Below are 22,197 nucleotides of genomic sequence, written 5' to 3' on the forward strand. Positions count from 1 at the left end.
ATTAATCTCCACTTTAAATATACTAAATGACGTGGCACCCACAGCCATCTGTGGCAATGAAATCCACAGAAGCAGCACCCTCTGAAGAAATTCCTCCTCATTTCTGTCCTTAAGGAGCATCCTCCTTTTTGAGTCTATGCTCTTTGATCCTAGACTCTCCCACTGTTGGATATATCCTCTCCACAGCCACTCCATCTAGTCTTTTCAATGTTAAGTATGTGTCATTTTGCAGTCATAATTCAAAGTAGGAAGCATCCTTAGACTAGGTAATAAGGGCAGTAAAATGTATTCATATGCAGAAAGGTGTACTAGAAATGCTTCTCTGAATTGTGTTTGTGAAAAAATATTGAAACCTGAATATTTCAAGCATTTTATTTTCTTTATAAACATATAATGTCATCCTCGGCATGCAAACTGTCAATATGTACAAGAATTTGATAAGTGTGTATGTGAAGATTTTTTTTGATTCCTTAATGTTACATTAAAATTTGAAACCTTTAGAGGTCTGAAATAGCGACGCAAGTTCATACAGTATTCATTACAACTGATCTTGTATACTTTTCACAGGTGATTCTGATCAAAATGAACACCCTTTTAATTGTACTAAAACTTGCTTTCTTTCAGTTCTTTGATCGTCTGCAACTATTTGCGATGCCAGCCAAACACCAACCGGACTTTATCTACCTACGTCATGTACCTCTGCGCAAAGTTCACCTTTTTACACTCATACAGCTCACCTGTCTAATCCTACTATGGGTCATCAAAGCCTCACCTGCTGCTATTGTCTTTCCCATGATGGTAAAAAACTGACTTTTTAATGTTTTTGTATACTAATAAAATTAAGTTTCTTTTCCTCTCTTCATTTAGGTCTTTCTTGGATTTGCACTATTCTCTTCTAAATGCTGAATGGCCCATCCTGAAGTTTTGTAACTTCCTTTTGGTTAGCATACAAAAATGAGCTTCCTAAGCTTATTGTCTGCATTTTGGTTGTTCTGTCTTTGCCAAATTTTTGTGACATTTGAGCTGGACACAAATTTGCACTTTCCCTTAAGAAAGGCAGAAAATTATGGAAATGCTCAGCACTTCAGGCAGCATCTGTAGCAAGAGGAACGGAATGTCTTGGGTTGATGACTTTTAATCTGAACTAGGAAAAGTTACTACATTGCAGAGTGGGGAAAGATTTGGAAAGAGTGATAACCAAAAGATTAAATGATATAGATGGTGATGGCCAAGAGGCAGTAGTAAAGGATTATTAATTGCAGTTAACCTGTCAGGAGGAGGTGTAAAGAGTGGAAGATGAAAGAGAGCACAATATAGGGAAACAAAAATACTGGAACTGCAAAATTCAGAACACTGCAATGAGAAATCTGAAATAAGAGAAAACTGGCCAGGCATTATATTACCTTGCTTCAGAACTGGCTAGAACAAGATCAAAAGGCTGGTTTTCTGAAGGTGCTGATTCAATAACTTGCCCGTCTGCATCCTCCCACTCCATGCTGTAGTGAATTTAAAGTTGTTTTTTTTCCTCAATTTGTATAGCATATTATCCAAATAAAACAAGCAGTAATGCGGAGTTAATCTAACTTAATTTTTCTGGTGAGCTTCCAGAAATTCCTCCTTTGTGAAAGCTGTTGTGGCAAATATTTATGATTGTTGTTAATGTACCTTAGTTATCTAAAAGCTTGAAGAGCCAGCTCTGAGCCGTTTTGAATTTGTCCTTGCTTTTGGCTTGTATAAAATACTTAAAAGCACAAAAATGTAGACTGACAAACCAATGCAATATTGAGAGAATACTCCAGTATTGAAGGTGTATTTTTCCTTTGGATCAGATGTTTAACCAAAACCTTGTCTGGTAAAAATGAATGACCTTGCAGCACTATTTTAAAGAGGAGCAGGGGAGTTGTCCCAGTTTTTCTGGTCAATGTTTATTCTGCAATTGACATCACTTTGGGGAGGATTAAGAAGACACAAATCAGTGTTAATCATTTGTGTAAGGTTGCTCTGCGCAAATTGGCAGCTTTTTTTTTGCATTGTAACATTGACTATGCTTCAAGTATAGTTTTGCACTTCGAGATGCCCTAAGATCATGAAAGGCAAATAGATTCTTCCTTAGATCTACAATAAGGAGTCAATTTGAAAACTGGAGAATAATCACAATGGGGGAAGAGGTTTTTCAATATTTTATGGCACGTGTGACAGATTGTCAAAAATCAGGAAGTGAACAGGAGTAGCAGAGAACATCTACTGTTGTTGAGGGTTTGAGGCAACCCACTGCCTGTGTCCAAATGGAAGGTGGATTATGTAATCATGAGCTTCCTTGGTATCTCTGGATGAAGACAGGGTGGACCAGGGCTCAATGTAATTGTTCTTATTGAGACCTTGATTCATAGAATTACAATTCCTACAGCACAGAAGCAGGCCCTTCAGCCCAGTTCATCATGTCGATCAAATTTCCTACCTGAGCTAGTCCTATTTGCTTGCATTTGGCCCATATCACTGAAAACCTTTCCTACCCAAGTACCTGTGCAAATATCTTTTAAATGTTGTAATTATATCCCGCCTGCCACTTTCTTCTCAACTCATTCTACATGCCCACTGCCCTCTGTTTGGTGGGGAGAAACAGGCCCTTGGGTCTCCTTTTAAATTTTACCCCCCTACTTAAATTGATGCACTCTAGTTTTAGACACTTCTACCCTTGGGAGGAGGTGGAAAGAAGAGAGAAAGATTGTGATCATTCACCTTGTCTGTTCCCTCACCCACTCCCATGATTCCTTATACCTTTTATAAGGTCACTCTCAACCTCCTACGTTGCAGGGAAAGCAGTCACAGCCTGTGCAGTCTCGGCTTATAACTCAAGCCCTCCATTCCTGGTAATATTCTTATGAATCTCTTCTGCTCCCTCTCTAGCTTAATGACATTTTCCCCATTGCTAGTGGATCAGAACTGCACGCAATGCTCAAAGTGTCTTGTACAGTCATGATATGACATCTCAATTCTTGTACTCTCAGTGCCCAGACTATTGAGGACAAGTGTGCCAGACACCACCTTTATCACCCTTATCTCTGTGTTGCCACTTTCAGAGAACTATGTGCTGGTGCTCCTAGGTTTGTATTCTACAATGCTCTCCAGATCCCTGCCATACATTGTGTATATATACAGGCCAATATTTGTATTATACTGCCAACCTGCATCAGTCCCAGCCTGCATCTGTACTAACAGCAACTCTATCAGCTAGTTTTGCCATACAAAAATAAATAGTGGAAGGTCCATTTCACTGTGCAAACACTAGATTTCAGCAACATTAGTTAAGGCAAGTGAAATTTTGACTTTCTGGTGTAGCGGGTCATCATAAAGTTTATAGGTTGTCATTTCTGCACTTGTATGCAAATTTATACTTTTACCAAGTGAGTGCCTTAAACTTTCCAGGAGACTACTTGTAGCTCCCATGCTGTCAATTTTGCATTTATGGCCCAACAGTGCTGTGTTGTCTTACTCAGCAGATTAAAACCATTTTGGGTATAATTCTGGAGAGAAAATTCACAATGCACATCAGATATTTTGAATTGTCAGTCTGGGTTGCTATGATGTACCTTGGTTTTCAGATTTAGGCTACGCCCACACTAGACCGGATAATTTTGAAAATGCCAGTTTCACGTAAAAATGATAAACGTCCACACCAACCATTTTTGAAAATACCTCTGTCCACATTAAAACGGGTATTTCGGTGAATCTCCTCCTACTGCGCATGCGCAGGACACATCTACAGAAAACAAGCGACATGTTTGGTGTCAAATCTCACTGTGAAAGGCTTGGCATGCGTTTATCCAGTTACAGACTAGAAAAACTTAAAACGAAATTGCCAAATGACGGACAGCTGTTTGCTCTCGTGCAGGAGGACTTAAAACTAAAAAAAAAGCAAATACTCGAGCATATGGAGGCAAACGACAGGGAGTACACGGACGGTATGACCCGGCTGATGACGAACATTGAAAAACTGACTAACTGTTGCATTAATAAAGCACCTTGTTAAATGTATAAAACATGTCTGCATCAGTGTTATCTTGTATTTCCATACAATGTTAGAGTAGGCTGTTGCACATCTATTGTCAGAGAAGTACTTGCATAAATAGGTAAACCACCTTCATACGAGCAAGGACAGAAAACAGGGCAAAGTGAGTATACTTATTTATTCAGTAAGTTATGGGTCAAAGTATTTGACTACATTTCTAATTCTTCTGGCTTCAGTCTCGTTGCCGTCTGTTCTGAAATTGTTAGGTTGTGTGGGGGGGGGGTTGCATTCAGGAAAACAATGAAATGCTGCCATCTATTCTGGCATGTCATGACAGCGTTTCTAGAAATCTCCGGTTACCCCATCCACACTACTGTTGCCCAAGTGGTGTTTTCAAATTTACACACTCTGGAGGGCATTTTAGAAAAACTCCGTTTTCAGTGGAGAAAACCACCGTTTCATTGTGGAGGAGGATCAAAATGAAGAGAAAAAGCTTCGGTTACAGATTTATCTGGTCTAGTGTGAACATAGCTTTAATCATTTTGTGTGACATGGCACACATCATGAAGTGCAGTTGCTTGTTACACAATGTGAGCACCAGTAAGAAATCATATGTGGTCACAAAATGGAGGAATTATTAGTGCAAAAGCATCCTGTGTAGGAAGAATGTCTACTGTCATAAACTATGATAACTTGTTCAGGAAATGGCACCACACATTTCCTTTTATAAAATTTGGTCATGTGAATAGATTCTTTAACTATTATCTTGTTGCACCTAGTGCAACTCCTAGCACATATGTTTTGAATTTCTAATGGATGTATTAAAAGACTTGAGGCTTTTTTTTCAGTTGTGTAATAGTGAATACAGTAAATGATTAAAAAGCTTTTCTTTCTGCTCAAAGATTATGATCTATCTTGAAGTAGCTTTTAAACTTCTCCCATGAGATTCTCTAATTGGTAGTTCGTAACCCTTGCAAGCTTAAGGTTCCAGTAGCCATTATTCCAATCTACCTATGATTCAGAGGGCTTTGTGCCTATGTCCTATATTTGTAGTTTGCATCTTTTAAAAGATACACTTTGTACCGCAATGCAATTGGAATAATTTTGGACTAGCCTTTTTTGTGCGCAATCATCTACATGTTGCAACTGAAACTTAATCCTCTGTTGTGCTACTAATCAGACCAAGCATTGCAATAAACTGTCTGTTTCTTTGCTTGTGCTTGTTCTAATTGGGATCCAAGTGTACACACATCCAACTTGGTACCAAGAATGATTGCTATTATTGATTGCTATTAATAGACTAAAATTTGTCTGTGTCTGTGTGACCTCCTTAGTAGTTGGCAGACAACTACAGTCATAGAACTGTCCGTATTTGGTACTCAGCCAGAAAGTGCAATGAGCATTAGATGTGTGTACACACTGATGCTAAGTATCTCATCAGTTTTGAACTTTGAATCAAAGTAGCAAGTCCAGCTGACATCCTAGATCTTGAAGCACCTGGCTTCCCTTTGCTGGTCATCACTATTACCTACTGCTCACCTATACCCAATACCTCGCCTTGTGATTGCTCCCCGAGGCCACTCATAATTTTGTTGAGGTGTATATCTTTAATGAATGCTTTCTGATTTGCAAAGAAATGTTGCTTCATAAATTGTTCTGTTATCACATGAGATGCTGGAATACTTTTATTTTAAAAAGACTTAACAGCATAGTCACATGCTACTGTTTAAACATTGTCATCACAGTCTTGCAATTATTCATATCTGTTCTTGTATATTTTCTCTACTGACCAGCCAGATTCTATCCATCAACTCTGCTGTCTTCTGCATCCTTTCTAATCTGCACCCATCCCCCTCCAAAATGGCTATTGTAGGGCAACAGCACTCAGACTCCTGTTCAATGTCTCTTGCAAAGATGACAGCAGTCGTTATTAACAGAGTGGAGTGCATAATGATCATATAAGCCATGTTGCTACTTTTGTATACTTAAAAACATTTTAAAGTTATTTTTCTGTTATTTTACAAATTCATTTACTTATGGACATTTGTACATTTTGCTACTTTGATACATCTTTTATTACCTACAAGTTGATTTTTGATAATTGTTCAGTTTTCAATTAAGATATCTCTTCAATTCAGACAGTGGACATGTAGTGCTTAATTTTTTTTTAAATTAGATGCTGCATTCCTACTCTGAAGAAGCTAATTTGGCACACAGCACAATTTAAGAACTGGACAGTGTCAATTTGAAGATTTGTCCTTTTAACTTGGCATCATTGTTAACAGACTCCGTACTTCTCATTTTGAATTTGGGAGTAGGAAAGAGCGTTTGTTTGATGCCTTTTGTGCATAATTGGTGCTTTGCCACAATGATTATTGATTCCAAAAATCCAGCATACTATACTTTGATTTTCATGTTTGCTTTAAAATGTGAAGGTCTTACAATGTATTCCATTTCCGATTCCAATAACGTCTAGATTCTTAGATCACTGGGTTGTCTTCCATCTTTATTTTTCAGTTTTTGGGATCTGGGCATTGCTGGCATTCCTTATAAATAAATGTGATGTGTTGCTGCCTTGAACTGCTGCAGGATGTTTCCTAATTTCTGAGGAATCCTTCAGGTGCTGTTTCCACATAATTGCACCCCTTGTCCTAGGTGTTAGGTCCTAGGTGTGGGAGGTTCTGTTGGAGTAGACTAGGCAAATAACTGCAGGACTGCCACTGCTAGTGATGAAGCCAATAAATGTTTTGGCAAATTAATGGAGTGACAATCAAAAGACCTACTTTGTCTTGAGTGTTGACGAGCTTTTTGAGTTGTTGGAACTGTATTCATCTGGACCTGTTTTGCACCTTGTAGAAGGTTGGAAGTGCTTTAGTGTGTCAGGAGGTAAGTCACTTACCACACAATGCCCACCTTCTGACCTGATCTGTATTCATCATATTTGTGTGTCCAGTCCAGGCCAGTGCTAACCAGGATGCTGATGGTGGGGGACACTGATTATAATGCCTTAAAATGTCATGTGTAGATGGTTAGATTTGTTGGTAACTTATTATCTGGCACTTTTGTGGCACAAATTTTACTTGACACTCATCGGCCTTTGCCTGAATGCTGTCTAGATCTTGATATATACAGAAGCAAATTGAACACTGCACATTCAGCAATCATCCCTATTTCTGACCTTCTGAAAGGAAGGTCATAATGAAGCGGCTCAAGATGATCAGGCCTGGAGACTATTTGGAGAGTACTTCCTATCTGGTTACTTTAGTTTGATTAATTTTATTGAAGAGAAATTTGTATGCTTAATACTTAGGGCATTCTTATAAATGCTTGGACTTCCATGGTAATCTGATTCGGAATGTTGGAAAATCTATTCTGCCTATATGACAGAAAATATTAGCAACAAACTAAAGTGATATACATTAATTTAGATCTGAAAATTTTAGATATGTCTTCATGCAATAAAATGCATTGGGGGAAATGACTGCAAAAGACTGCACTGTAAATAAAACTTGCTAAATTAAAGCTAATAATTTTGTATATTTTTAATAGAAATACAGTTATTAAGAGAATTTTTTCAAGTAGTGTGTTGTCTTAATATTTCTTAATGTGATCTCTGATGATATATTGCAGGTATTAGCTCTAGTTTTTGTTAGAAAATTGATGGACCTTTGCTTTCTGAAGCGTGAGCTAAGCTGGCTTGATGATTTAATGCCTGAGAGTAAGAAGAAAAAGTTAGATGATGCCAAAAAAGTCAAAGAGGATGGGGTAAGATTTAATTGTCATAATAGACTCATTCTATGAACATTTTTGACTATAACAGGTTTTTAATCACTTTCCCTTGCCCTTTAATCATTTGGAAAAATCCAATAAACTTTAAATGCAATTCTCTCCCAAAAAGTAAGAGCACCCAAAACCACTTTTGACATGTAAAACTTGTTTACTTATGATTACCTTAGGGTTGAAGGTCTCCTGCTGATCAAATGATATCTGGTTTATGTACATATATGGTAACTTGACAAAATATACTCTCTCTCTACTATCATCACACTTTAATTCGTTAGTTGTCAATATTCAAAAAATGTGATGAAGCTTGGGTGTTGTTTTTATTGCAAAGCCTTAAAAACTGCAATAAGTGACCAGACATTTGCAAGCTTAAAGTGACAAATTTGTTCCATGTAACCTTGTACAAATGTCCTTTTTTTTAAAAAAGAAAGCTATGTTATTCTACTCATTGAATTCCCCTTCCCTCTCCAAGTTATATATTTGCCATAAGGACAGTAAAAAAAAAATTACCGGCTTACTTTACTTTTTTTTTCATTTTTCCCTTCCTCCTCACCTGTCTGAGGGAATCCACCTGAATTCAGTGCAAGGAATTTAGCTGAAGTTGCATCACAATGATACAGAAGTGTGATTCAAAACTACAGTATCATCACTCTACCTACATGTAACCCATGACATGGAGTAAACTATCTCATGGGTTGTTTATAATCTTATTTTAGTTTACAGCAAGTGACTTGATTTGTAGAAGAGGTTTTGTTCAAAATTCGCATAAAGATCTCTGAATTCTATTATCTTCAGGTAGAGATTGTTCATTGAAAAGGAAGATACCGAATATTTAAATTAATTTAAATATTCTCTACCTTCTGCAACTTAAAGCCACTTAGAATATTATTAATTTTAACTGTTTTTTATAAAATAATTAGGTAATATAGAGTCGAATGAAAAGATTAATGCCTCCTTTAGGATTGCTTGTTTGAAGTTTTCCTGCACAAGGCTTGTACAGAGTGCAGTTCTGTTTTGGTACCCGTTACTGATTATAGATAGGCCACAGATACTGACTCAATTGTTTCCTTTAGCAATCTGCATGTTTTGCATCCAGTAATGTGCCCATGCTGCTCAATATTTAGTTGCCCAAAAAACTTAACACAGGATGTAACAAAATGATATGTGTATATCATCTAGTTCAGATCACAATTTACACACAATTCTCAAGAGGTCTGTGTTATGTGGCTATGTATGCACTTGCCCAGTTTTTCAGCAGGCACTGAAAACACTTCAGTAAGGAGAGGTATGGGTTAAAACACTGCACTACTTTATGGTACAATTAGCAAGTGAGCATACAGAGAAATAGGTTTGCCAACACTCCACTACCTCTGCACAATTTCACTTTTCTGAAAAAAAACACCACATGCCTTTATAAGCCTATAACTTATTTGGCATAAACTTTCTTTTTGACAACTTCTAACTGTGAAAACTGACATTGTAAATGTTATCTTCTGATCCAATTAACCCTCTGTGTCTCGGTGCAATTTTTACAAATAAGATTAATTTGGTGTTTCCCAGTGATATTGTATAATAATGGTACATGCACAATTGGTGTGAAATTTAGTTAGAATATAACTTATTTTCCAGTTGTCTCAGTAATATTATCAAAGAAAAACAGTACCTATGAGTATCAGTATAACTGGCTTTCTACTGATACAGTGCTTTGTAGAAGTATTCAGCCCTCAACCCTTTGTTCATATAAATAAGTATCACAACCAGGGATTTTGATATTGATCAATTGAATTGAGAATTTTTATTTGTGAATTGGGTGCTCTTCTCTCTCCCCCCCCCCCCCCATGGTTGATCCCAAAAACCAGAGAATTGCAAAACATAAAAAACTAAAAATTCAAAAACTGAAATGTCAGCAGTTCAAAAGTATTCATCCCCCTTTTGCTCAGTACTTAGTTGAACCTCCTCTCACAGCTATTACAACCAGAGTCTTTTTGAATAAGTCTCTATTAGCTTTGCACAATGTGATGGAGCAAGATTTGCCCATTCCTCCTTGCAAAATGGCTCAAGGTATGCCAGGTTAGTTAGGGAGCACCAGTGGACTGCAATCTTGTTTGATCAGGTGAAGGTCAGGACTCTGACTGGGCCACTCAAGGACATCAGTTTCCTTCATTTGAAGCCACTCCATGGTTGCTCTGGCAGTGTGCTTTGGGTCGTTGTCCTGACCAGATTTCCAGTCCCTGCTGTTGAAGAGCATCCCCACAACACGATGCTACCTCATCATACTTTAGAGATTATGTTCAGTATTAGATTTATGACATACATATTGCTTAGTGTTGAGCCCAAAAAGTTCCACTTTAGTTTCATCCGACCACAAGACCATCTTCCACATCCTTACAGCATCTTCTAGGTGACGCTTTGCAAAGTCTTTACGGGCAAGGATATGCTCTTTTTTTTTAAGCCAGGGCTGCTTCCTTGCCACTCTTCCATAAATACCTTCATCTCCTGTTGCAGCCACTGACTTCTGAAGCCTCACTCAGAGTGACTGTTGGCATCACAGTAACCTCTCTTCAAATGCCATTCTTCTCTGGCAACTGAGTTCAGAGGGGCAGCCTGTCCAAGGCAGTGTGGCTGTGGTTTCATGTTTTTCCACTTTTCACAATGGACTACACTGAGCACCAAGGTATGTTCGGTGCCTTTGAGATAGTCTTGTAGCTTTCCCCAGATTTGTGCTTCTCTATTATCATTTCCTGACTTGTTTTGAATGCTCTTTTGCCTTCCCTTTGGTTTGGTCTGTTGAAAATCTACAACACTATTGGACCTTGCAGAGAGAGAGGTTATTTTATTCAGGTGATCCTCCAATTTTCTATGTCAACAAACTGAATGAATTGGTACAGCATTGCATCTGAGGAAAATTAGCATAGTATGTAATTACAAAGGGAATGAATACTTTTTCAGCCTCACAATTTTGGTTTTCATGTTTTAGTAAATTGTTGACAGGCTTTGGATTTTTTCCTTTTGATTTGACATGGTGTACAATGTTTTGTAGATCAGTTCAAAAATCCTACTTCAATATATTTTGTATTTAAAAAATGAGACAGTAAAATGTGAAAATAGTTGTGGGGTGAATACTTCTTCAAGGCACTGTAGTTATTTGTGATAAGCTGTGGAAAATATTTTTAACATCAATACTTTTTGGATAGTTTTTTGATCTAGTACAGTGTTTTTATTTCTCTAACAGGAATCAGAGAAAATGCTGGAACCAGGGGACAGTGGTGTGCAACTACCAATGGAAAGTAGAAAACTGCTTCAGAGTCCAGTAAAGAGTAATATTTATAGGTAATCCAGTGAATAGTGTTTCTAATACTCCTTAACAATTAAGTTAATGTAATTTTATTTGCCATTTGGAATTCTCATGCTAGTTTCAGCATCACCCCTCATTTTTTATTCAAATATCAGATACCATATTGATCTCCTAAAAACAGCAATACTTGTAAATCTATCTGTTTAAATGTTCATTGTAAGTATCAAATCCAGTTTCTGAATATTTCTTATTTACAGTTCAATTGTCTATCAGGTAAAGTTAAGTCACCATTGTTTTGAAAGCTGCTGATGATGCCATTCTTTTAAAATTAGAAATGGTTCACTGGAGGTACACCAGCAGTCTTATAACTTAACCAAAGTCTTCTGCATAATATGATTGTAGTCACAAATGCAGCATTGCTATTTTGGTGTGTGACCAGTATATTAAAAATTGCTACAACATACTCTTATGTTAGATTTCACTTTTATGGTAAAGCAATGCAATTGTATACTGAATAAGCAGATTTTAATTTGTTGGATATCAGTACGATGACAGAAAGCGCAGTGCATACAGCAGGTAAGATTTCCATAGACAGCCTTATTTACTTTGTGAGTAGCATCAAGACTTGTGTCGTGTCTAAAGTTTTTTTGCTCAGGTTGTAATCATGACATGCAATTTTAGATTTTTTTTAAGCATTATTTTGATTTCAGTGACTTTTAACTTCCAACTTTGCGCTATTTTCTTAAAAGCAGTTTTTGCAAAGTAGAATGCATTGCAATGGACGCACAACTGAAGAGCTGACCATTTTGTTCTTGCCATATGACTAAATCTTTTGCTAAAGAGTTAGCAAAAAAACAAATCTGCAAAACTTGCGCATTGCCTAGCAGCATTAGCATATTCTATTTTCTTTATTCTGGTTGTCAGGTGAAAGTGTGGGATAATTACACAAAGTGTTGTACATTCACTCTGCTCCATTTATAAACAAAGCCTTGTGTCAGATTAAAAATTCCTGGCGTTGGTACTTCTTGTTGCCCATTTCATAATGCCACTGTACCAACCAAAGTTAGTAAATCTTTGAAATGGAACACAGCAAGTCAGTGCTTTTATGAGATGTGTTTACATAGAAAATAAATATGCAATTGTGCACTAAGATTAGGAGCACTTTTTTCTGCGTTCATGACATTTTAAAAAAAATTGATTTTGCACTTGGAATGAACAAAAATATGTATTATTGTATTGAATGCAATTTTAATTTGAATAGTTTTTTTTTCCCTTCCAAAATTTGTGTAGTTACGTGCAATCACAATAAAATGACATTGCAGAGAATGATTCTGTTTGACAATTTGTCTTTGTGTTGTGGACCAAACTGTCAAAGACTTACTGCCATTAGAAAGTGATACTGGGCTGCCTTGAACTGCTATTGTTCTTGTGGAAGTAGGGAATTCTAAATTCTTCCAGTGACAATAAAGGAAGTGACTATCTGTCAAATTAGGATTGTGTAAAACTTGGATGGCAATTTGAAGATGTTCTCATGTTCTCAAGACATAACTGCTTTAGTCCTGGTGCACTTATGATCATGAGAATGAATTAAAATGTTAGGTAAGTTTCTGCAGTACATTCTGTAGGTGCTAAAGCCACAGTGTGTTGCTTAATAAAAGAAAAGGTGGTTAATGAAGTCCAATGACAGAAACACTGATCATATCATGTAAGTGACAACCTACTTTACTGCTCCTTAAATTGGACATAAATTTGAGGAACATAAGATGGAAAATTCTGGTATTCCATCACATTGTAACCATTATTTTTCCTTGTAAACAAAACAAATGGTGGGAATTCCAAATATAAACTACCAGCATAAAATGTTTGACAATCTTCGCCTTACCAAAATGCATGGCTTTCTTATTTAAGTGGCCTTATTGGTGGATTTGATACATTCAAAGGTGTACCAGTCTCTCAGATTTGCAAAAATCTGTATAAAAACAACTTCTCTAAAGACAATTTAATTTTGTTTTATAAAATGTAGCAGTATTGTATAAGCAGCATCAATCTAGTCAAAATTTTTTGGTTGTATTAGTGTTAAAATCTGAAGATGGAAGGGAATACTTCTCCCATAACTAACATAAGACTGCAATAGCTGACAGCAACCACCACTCAAGGTGCAAGAGTAGTAAGCAAAATTGCAGTTCTTGGGCCGTTCTGAGTTAGAATCATAGAGTAATGTAGCATGGAGACAGGCAGGTTGGCCTGAATCAAACATGCTGGCCCTGGTGCCCACTTAACTTAGTCTTATTTGCCTGCGTCCCTCAAAATCATTCTTATCCATTTTTTTTAGTCAAAATAAATTTTTGACAAATGACTTTTTTTCTTTATTTTGTAGATGACTACAATTCGGGGGGGGGGGGTGTGGCACAGGGACCAACTGAGTTGATCTACTGTTAATCACTATTTGATTTAAAAAATCTATCCTTGACTTCTTCTTGCATTGTTTTTCAATGTACCGTGAGGACATGTAATTCAACCTCATCATCACCTCTCAATTGCTTGATCAATATCCAGTACTAACTGAACAGAACTTTAATCCAATGAAATACTGGGAGGACTGAAGCTATTATCTTTGTTACCCCCCCCCCCCCCCATAAACACATTACCATTGAATCCATCCTTCCGATAAATAAGGCTGAGCCACATTCCATACAATCTTTGTGTTGCATATTGCCCTAATTAGAACTTGGGAGATTTATGCCATCATTAAGAACGTCTTTCTCCATACCATTGCCCAAATCTACCCCTGCCTCTGCTCAATTATTGCTGAAATTTTCATCTATTATTTGTTACCTTTAGTCGTGACTGTGCCAATACAAAAATGTGTGATCTAAAACCTGTGTTCTAAATCCCAAAGAGTTGTCTTCACTCATTAACCTGCTAAAGTGAATGGTATTTCTTGACCAGGAGCAATAAATGATAAAATTCTCATTCATATACTGTTTTTATATCCTGCTCTGTCCTCTCCTCTTCCTTGCTTTATAATCAGGCCTTATAACCCTCAAACATCTGTGCTCCTCTGACTCTTTCTTAATACCCCAACTTTAATTGCTCCACTACAAATGCCTGTGCCCCAAGCTCCGCCTTATTTTTTTTTTAACTCCTTTAAGGTGCCTCTTCAAATCCACCCTTCTACCCTAATGTGTCAAATTTTGTTTAGTAATCTTATTGTGAAATACTTTGGTATATTTTCATAACTTTGCATACACGTGTTGTTAATCCTCACTTGAATTTTGTTTGTAGGTGTGATCCATCTGAAATTAATATCTCTGATGAAATGTCCAGATCTACAGTTTGGAAGGCACTTAGTATGAATACAGAGAGCACCAAAACTAAGGATAATACAACTTCAAAAAGGTAAACAGCTGCTGACTTATTGTTTTGAGATTTTTGAAATCCCTTTGTCAACTTGACCTACTCTTTCAAGAATATTGAATGGTTCTCTCTGTAAATGGAGCTCTCTGGTAAATTCACCAGGAAATGTTCTTGAGCAAGGAAATAGGCTCATCAGAATGGGGCTATCTCTCTGTCAGTATGTGAACAAACTCAGCCTTTGCAGAAATACTCATTGAAACAGGGACTCGAGTTTCCTCCTGGTAACTCTGTTATTAACTTGGATTGAAAGAACTGATAATCCACTGATTTGTGAGTTCATTGATTCAGAGGATAGTAGAAGATTTGGAGGGCACACCTTCAATTGACCTGGCCCCAGTTAAGGCAAGTGGACAATCTATCATGGTTCTCAGTCCTGACTATTAACTAGTGGCACTTCACCAACACTCGCTGTCTATGCTCACATGAACAAAATGTTGCTTGGATAGCTGAGGCCAGATGGCATCTTGTACTTCAGCAAAAGTCTACATCTTTAGGACTGAAGAACCCTGAAAATGGGTGTTAATTTTATCAGATATGATTCATCTTGCCGTTAGCTATTAGCATTAAATATAGCTTTTTTAAAATGGCTTATTTGTAACATTATATAATAATGCAAGTTACAATTGTTGACTTCTGAATTAATCTTATTTCACAGTTATATTTTAATGGATAAGCATTTAATTTTTAAGTGAGTTGGTAAATTTGTCTAGTACCCTATTTATAGTGAACAAGGGTGATAAGCAAACAAAATTATAAAAGCATTTTTGAAAAATTACTGGCCAAGATATCCTTGACTTGGTTTTACAGTATATTTCTAAAAGAGCAGCCAATTCTTCCAACTGAATAATGTGCTAGACTGGTATACAAATTAAATTGGGGTCAGATACTGATGGTCTGGTTAAATGCTTCATTAGTTTAATACTAAACATAACCAGTAATCCTCAGTGGGACTGCTGGAAGCATGAATGGCCTCTTGAAATTTTCTATACAATTAATGTCAATTTGGTGGTCCTCCTATCCTTTAAATGCTTGCTTTTACTTTGGCTCAACAAAGGAGTGACCAAATGTTTCACTTTTCCCTTCCTAACTGATAAGTTAATTAACCATATCTAATTTACCAGTGGCATTTTGCCAATCCCATTTACGAGGCCTGAGCATGAAAATGGTCCAAGTTCCTTGCAAGTATCAGGGTGATTGCTCCACCTGATGCATATGAAAATAAACTCTTTTTATCAAAAAGAAAGACCTTTGTTCCCTTTTGTCTTTCATATTTCTTTCTTTTTGCAACAGTTCCATTCAAAAACCAATGTAAGATGATATTCCTTGGATCAGGTGAGTCAACCATTTCAGCTCCTTTATAGGAAAATGAAAGTTTTGTTCTTATTAAAATGAAGAATGTTTGTCTGGTATACCATGGGCCAGTTCCAACAAATGATCCCCCTACTTCATTTTAACAAAGAGCTTTGAACCCCAGAATTATACCAGACTGAGTTTTTTTTAATTCTGCAAAACACTAGCCCAATACGACTACTGCCAAAACTATGGGTGCTTGTGGTGTAGACCTATTATATTCACACAATGAAGTACAGTGGGATGAAACTGTAGGTACCATGCTACCATTTCATCAACTTAATTTTTTGTTTTAAAAAGCTTTTGTTTTGGTCTTAATTATTTCTGTTTGCTTGAGTTATTAAGTTTGCTAAAATAAAATATATTCAAATTTAAACCAGTACCCAAATTAAAACTGGAATTGAAAAAAAAGTGCCAATAATCAGTAGATTTGAGGGGATAATCCAGGGGTGGTGGAGTGTGGGTGAGGATCCACAGATCTTTTTCATTTCTTTGTGTTGACTTTGGCTTTGTGGATGGTACACTGCCTTTAAATCAGAAGACTGTGTTATCATTCCAAACCCAACAATTGAACACATTGTTTAGATAGGAAAGTGAACTGAGGAGGATGTGTACACTGTGCAAAGAGATTTGGGCATTTTGAGTGAGTGGCAAGGATGTACTAGATTGAGTTTCATGAGGGATTCTCAACCTTTTCCAGTAAGAAAACCTGAATCTAGCAATTACAAGGAAATCTGCAGATGCTGGAAATTCAAGCAACACACACAAAATGATGGTGGAACGCAGCAGGCCAGGCAGCATCTGTCAGGGTGTCCTGACGAAGGGTGTCGGCCGGAAACGTCGACTGTTCTTCTTCCTATAGATGCTGCCTGGCCTGGTGTGTACCACCAGTATTTTGTGTGTGTTGCTTGAATTTCCAGCATCTGCAGATTTCCTCATGTTTGCCATTTTAAATCTTGACAATGCTGTTTCCCTCTTTCCCCCCCCCCCCCATCATACTCCTGAATCTTGTTCTCTCTCACATACCCACCAACCTTTAAAATTCATTTACCATTTACCAATGTCAAGGTGTGATTTATAGTAGCCAATTGACCTTTCAGCATATCTTAAGGATGTGGAGGAAACCAGAGTACCTAGCAGAAAACCATGCAGCCATAAGGACAATTATGCAAACTATACTCAACACACCATCCAAAATCAGTATCACAGCCAAGTCTCTAGAGCTGTGAGACATTACCCAAAATCCTGCCTTATTCCCAGGTCTCTTTTCTCAATTTTATTGTCAGGTATTTACATTCTTTATATTTCATTGTTTCCAAGGTTCCCTTAGTGTTATCTTGAAAATTCCAAAGAGTACAAACCCAATTTATTTCATCATCTTTAAGAAGTTAAATTCTCGATACTCAAATGTCGTAATGAGCTAATCTATTTTTTTTACTTGTTGACTTAGTTGCACTCATGTTTCATTATGGGGTTACACATACAAAATGCTGGAGGAACTCAGCAGGCCAGGCAGCATCTATTGAGGGGAAAAAAGCACAGTTGATGTTTCAGGCTGAAACCCTTCCACAGATGCTGCCTGGTCTGCAGAGTTTCTCCAGCATTGTGTGTGCATGTGTGCACGCACGTGCACGTGTGTCTTGGATTTCCAGTGTCTGCAGATTTTCTCTTGTTTGTGTTTGATTATGGAGTTTGTCATCAATTACTCTTTACCTTCAGGACATTAATTACTTCACATCCACTCCAGAAGCCCTTGTGTAGCCAACAGCTGGAGACTGTTTTTACTTAATGGAAGCCAGAAAGGAAGCCAAAGTTAAGTTTCAGCCGGTGAAGAAGTCATTGCTTATTTCCACTGGCTCACTTGGCTCCAAATGCTAAGATTGTAATTTTCAAATCCCAATATGGCCTAACTCCTCTCTAACCATACGTGCCAGCTTGTACCTTCCATTGAACCAACTCTAGATTGCAGCATGTCCTTTATTCCCTCTATTCAAAGAGCACACAGTTATCTGTCAGATGTCATGCTTAGCTACTCTATATCTCTCTTTAAAAGTATTTTGTATTGTGACTGTTATGTCTTCATGTTTGAGTTTTCTAAAATATCTAACCATGTCTTCATTTCTTTTAGCTGCAATTCCTCAATATTATCCTTACTTCAATTTCAAGTGCTCTGATGCAACCTTTTCTCAAAAACTGACTTGATATAAATGCACAGCCTTTTGTTTATTTCTTAGGATTAAATCCAAACCTTGATAATGAAGGATGAAGTTGTAATTGACTCAGGGAGAGCCAAAACAGGAGGATTTGCAATTAAATATTCACAGTGCATCATGGAAGATCCTTGGAAACTAAAACAAGTTGAAGGCAGCACATTGTCCTTTTAAGTACTCAGAACCCCAATAAAGCCTTTAAGAGTCTAAAGTTTTAATGAATTTGAATTTTAATTTTCTGTTTTGCAAATCATTAGGTTGGCCAGAAATTAATGAAAGTTTAAATTGGAGGAAAGTCAGTGTAATTTTGCATATTTTTAAAATTTTCAGTTTTGTAATAAAAAGCCTGACAGAAATCAACCTTTGAAAGGTTTTCATCTCTAACCAGCATATAATTTGAGATGTTTGATATATAGATTGTAAGAATTAGATTTGTTATATGTACTGTATCACAATTATTGTGATTATTAGTGCTGTTTAATGATTTCTACACTTGTGTTTTCATGTTTCTGCATGAAAAAGTTCTGGACTATCAAAGATGTTTACGTGTACCTTGATCACTAAATGTTACCTTACTCAGTAATAAAGCAACTTGCTGTGCAATATACTGTACAAACTAAAGTCACTACTAACATACTACATGGCCAGTTGTATAAAATAATGTTGAGAATGTTCTCTAATTCCTTGCCAATAGTTTTGAGAGGCTTCTGTCATTTGTACCCCTCATCAGCCTGCTAGCAGTAAAATCCCTATTAAGAGCTCTGAGGAGGGGTTTCAAAAACACCTAGTTACCACTTATTATGAACAGCAAAATCTTTGTTCCTCAAATGACAAGTAATTTGCAGCAGGGAATAGTTCTTTGAATCCCTTAAATGCCACAATTATATTTAGACATTATCTAATTAGAAAATAACTATTTCCAAAAAATGGGACCTGAAAAGACATGCTAAATGTACAAAATAATGAAATGTGTCTTGTACTTCTATTTCACTAAAGTAATGTACAAAGTCTCCCAAGCACTTGACATTTACTATTGCTAGAAAAGATTGTCATAGACACTCTTAACTGTTTCATAAATCAATTCCTTTGAGACTGTGGAAGTGCAATAATAATAGCAATACACAAAACATTACTGTTTATACTTCATACCATGGGAGCAATATTAGGAAACCACTAAATGGGATAAAATTAAAAATGTAGATTCCACCCATTGCTATTGTTTTGAATGTGGTTCTTATGCAAGTGCCCTGATGTTAAATCTAATCCATACAAAATTCAAATGAATAAACTGTTGTGGGTAAATCATGAGATTGAGGAACACTAATATCCACAGTCAATTGAGGTTAAATATTTTTTCAAATTGCTGTATGTTCATGAACTCAAAGTCAAGACGATGTCTGAAAGTGTTTCAAAATAATAGAGGGGAGCAATGAAAAGAAGATTCTTTGGTAGGAGCTGGGGGTATAATCGGCTTGACTCCACTCCTCAAAGGGCCTTTGATCGAGTCTAACTTTTGGCTGAGGTATTGCAATTGTCCTTGTATCTTTATAACTAAAAAAAAGCACTACGCTGTTTGCAGGCTGTTGAGGGCACCTGGCAATAACAACAAATCTCTCCATTCTGATGGTAAAACTCATTACTTTAGATACTTCAGTTCACAACCCCAGAATTCATTACTGTTCAGTCACTTGTGTAGGACATTTGTTTCTGTCTGATTTCCTGGAGAAACACAGCAAACCAACCAAGCAATTGCCATGATTTTATGATTTTGAATGTAATACATACCAAAAGAAAATAAAAAATAAAATATATCCTTACTGAATTTAAAAAAGTGCAGGCACAAATTTTTAATATAGCTTCTTTCTAGTGAACTACATGTAGAAATAGAGACTCATTATTTTATTTAGAGAAACTTAAAGAAATATATTAATAGATTATTTTGTTGCAGAAAACCTATAGTCTTATGACACTTAAAATGTAAATAACAGCAAGCAGCAATCTGATCCACCTGGTCCACCAAATAGCAGTATGTTGGCCTCAATCTAAAGGATGGGCTAATAGCTGAATTAAGCAACATTAACCACAAACCCCTTGAACTAAGAAATAGGGACATAGAGTAGAAGCAAATGTGGCTTCTATTTTAGTGAAGTTCATTTTTTTTCTTTTTGTCCTGAGATTTAGATATGAAGACCCAGGTTATAAACATTGTTTAAGTGCAGTAATGTGTTTGCTGATTTCAATTCAAGGTGGGTGTAAAAGTTATTTGTTATACTGGAGGAATTGTGTAAAAGTGCTGTATGGTCAGGTAATACTGTTGTTTAATCTTGTCCTTTGTGTACACTTGTAGTGAAAGTAGAGAAACAGATAGTGAGTGTACTGCTAAAATGTAATATGAAATGTATCTTTTAAAGAGACAACATTCCTCGTTTAAATCAGCCTGCATTTGGAAGAGGTTAGAAAGTTTTTGTTCCTCTTTTTGTTTGGTCTGTATTAGGTATTAATGGGGGAAAATTATTTCTGTTCAAAATACTATGGAGTCTTATTGTGTGTATATCATAAAATGCAACCTCTTTAGTTCATAGCAGGAATTCTGCCTACTTAAATGATAAAAATGTGAATGGAAAATTGTAATTTATTTCTATAAGGAAATAAAAGTGACTAAAATGCTATGACTTGATTATTATCGCTTTTATACTAGGTGAGATTCAATTAGAATATTGCAGATCAGTTTATGATACAATGTTTATTAATGTACCATCTTTATGTGGCAGAACATAAGACATAGGAGTAGAATTAGGCCATTTAGCCATTGTATGCTCTGCCATTTCAACATAGCCGATACATTTCCCTCTCAACCCCATTCTCCTGCCTTTTCCCCATAACTTTTCACACACTGACCAATCAAGAATGTATCAATTTCACCTTAAATACATCTAATGGCTTGGCCTCCATAGCTGCCTGTGGAAACGAATTCCATGGATTCACCACTCACTGGGTAAAGAAATTCCTCCTCAACTCTATTCTAAATGGATGTCTCTTTGTTCCGAGGCTGTGCCCTCTACTCCTAGATTCGCTCGCTATAGGAACATCCTCTCCACATCCACTCTCTCTAGGCTCTTTCAACATTCGATAGGTTTCAATCAGATTCCCCCCTCACTCTTCTAAATTTCCAGCGAGTACAGCCCCAGAGCCATCAATTGCTCCTCATATAATAAGCCTTTTATTCCCAGAATCATTCTTGTGAATCTCCTCTGAACCTCTGTCAACATATCCTTTCTTAAATAAGTGGCCCAAAACACTTCCCAACACTGTATTCCATTTGTCACTTCTTTGCCCACTCTCCCGATCAGTCCAAGTCCTTCTGGAGCCTCCCTGCTTCCTCAATACTACTTGTCCACCTCTCTTCGTATCGTCTGCAAACTTGGCCACAAAGCCATCAATTCCATTGTCCTTGTCATTGACGTGCAACATAAAAAGAAGTGAGCCCAACACTGATCCCTGCGCAGTGGATCACCAGCAGCCAATCGGAAAAGGTTCCCTTTATTCGCATCCTCTTCCTCCTGCCAATCAGCCAATGCTCCATCCATACTAGTATCTTTCCTATAATATCAAGGGCTCAGATCTTGTTAAGCAGCCCCTGTGTGGCACTTTATCAAAGGCCTTCTGAAAATCCAAGTATTTAACATCCACTGATTTTTCTTTTTAACCCCCCCCCCCCCCCCCCCTTGTCTGTCCTACTTGTTATTTCCTCAAATTTCCAACAGGTTTGACAGGCAAGCATACCACTTAAGGAAACCATGCTGACTATGGCCTATTTTTATCATGTGCCCGCAAGTACCCTAAAACCACATCCTTAATAATCAACTCTAACATCTTCCCAACCACTGCAGTCAGACGAACTCACCTATAATTTTCTTCCTTCAGCCTCTCTCACTTCTTGAAAAGTGGAGTGACATCTGCAATTTTCTAGTCCTCAGAAACCATTCCAGAATTTAGTGATTCTTGAAAGATCATTACTTGTGCCTCCACAATCTCTTCAGCCACCTCTTTCAGAACCCTGGGGGGCAGTCCATCTGGTCCAGGTGACTTATCTACCTTCAGACCTTTCAGTTTCCCATGCCCTTTCTCCCTAG

The 22,197-nt window shown here is 37.0% G+C and overlaps 1 protein-coding gene across 1 annotated transcript in view; it reads left to right on the forward strand.

Moving 5' to 3' along the window:
- LOC132384452 (electroneutral sodium bicarbonate exchanger 1-like) overlaps positions 1–18,435 on the forward strand; it is a 194,204-nt gene extending 175,769 nt beyond the window's left edge. The window contains exons 21-26 of the mRNA XM_059955605.1: positions 625–798; positions 7,640–7,774; positions 11,025–11,122; positions 14,373–14,486; positions 15,795–15,836; positions 18,089–18,435. Of these exons, the coding sequence (XP_059811588.1) occupies positions 625–798; positions 7,640–7,774; positions 11,025–11,122; positions 14,373–14,486; positions 15,795–15,816 (543 nt within the window). The 3' untranslated portion in view covers positions 15,817–15,836; positions 18,089–18,435. The remainder of the gene's footprint in view (positions 1–624; positions 799–7,639; positions 7,775–11,024; positions 11,123–14,372; positions 14,487–15,794; positions 15,837–18,088) is intronic.
- Positions 18,436–22,197: the final 3,762 nt, after the last annotated feature.

The sequence above is a fragment of the Hypanus sabinus genome, chromosome X1, assembly GCF_030144855.1.
Source record: "Hypanus sabinus isolate sHypSab1 chromosome X1, sHypSab1.hap1, whole genome shotgun sequence".
In the NCBI taxonomy this organism is placed as follows: domain Eukaryota; kingdom Metazoa; phylum Chordata; class Chondrichthyes; order Myliobatiformes; family Dasyatidae; genus Hypanus; species Hypanus sabinus.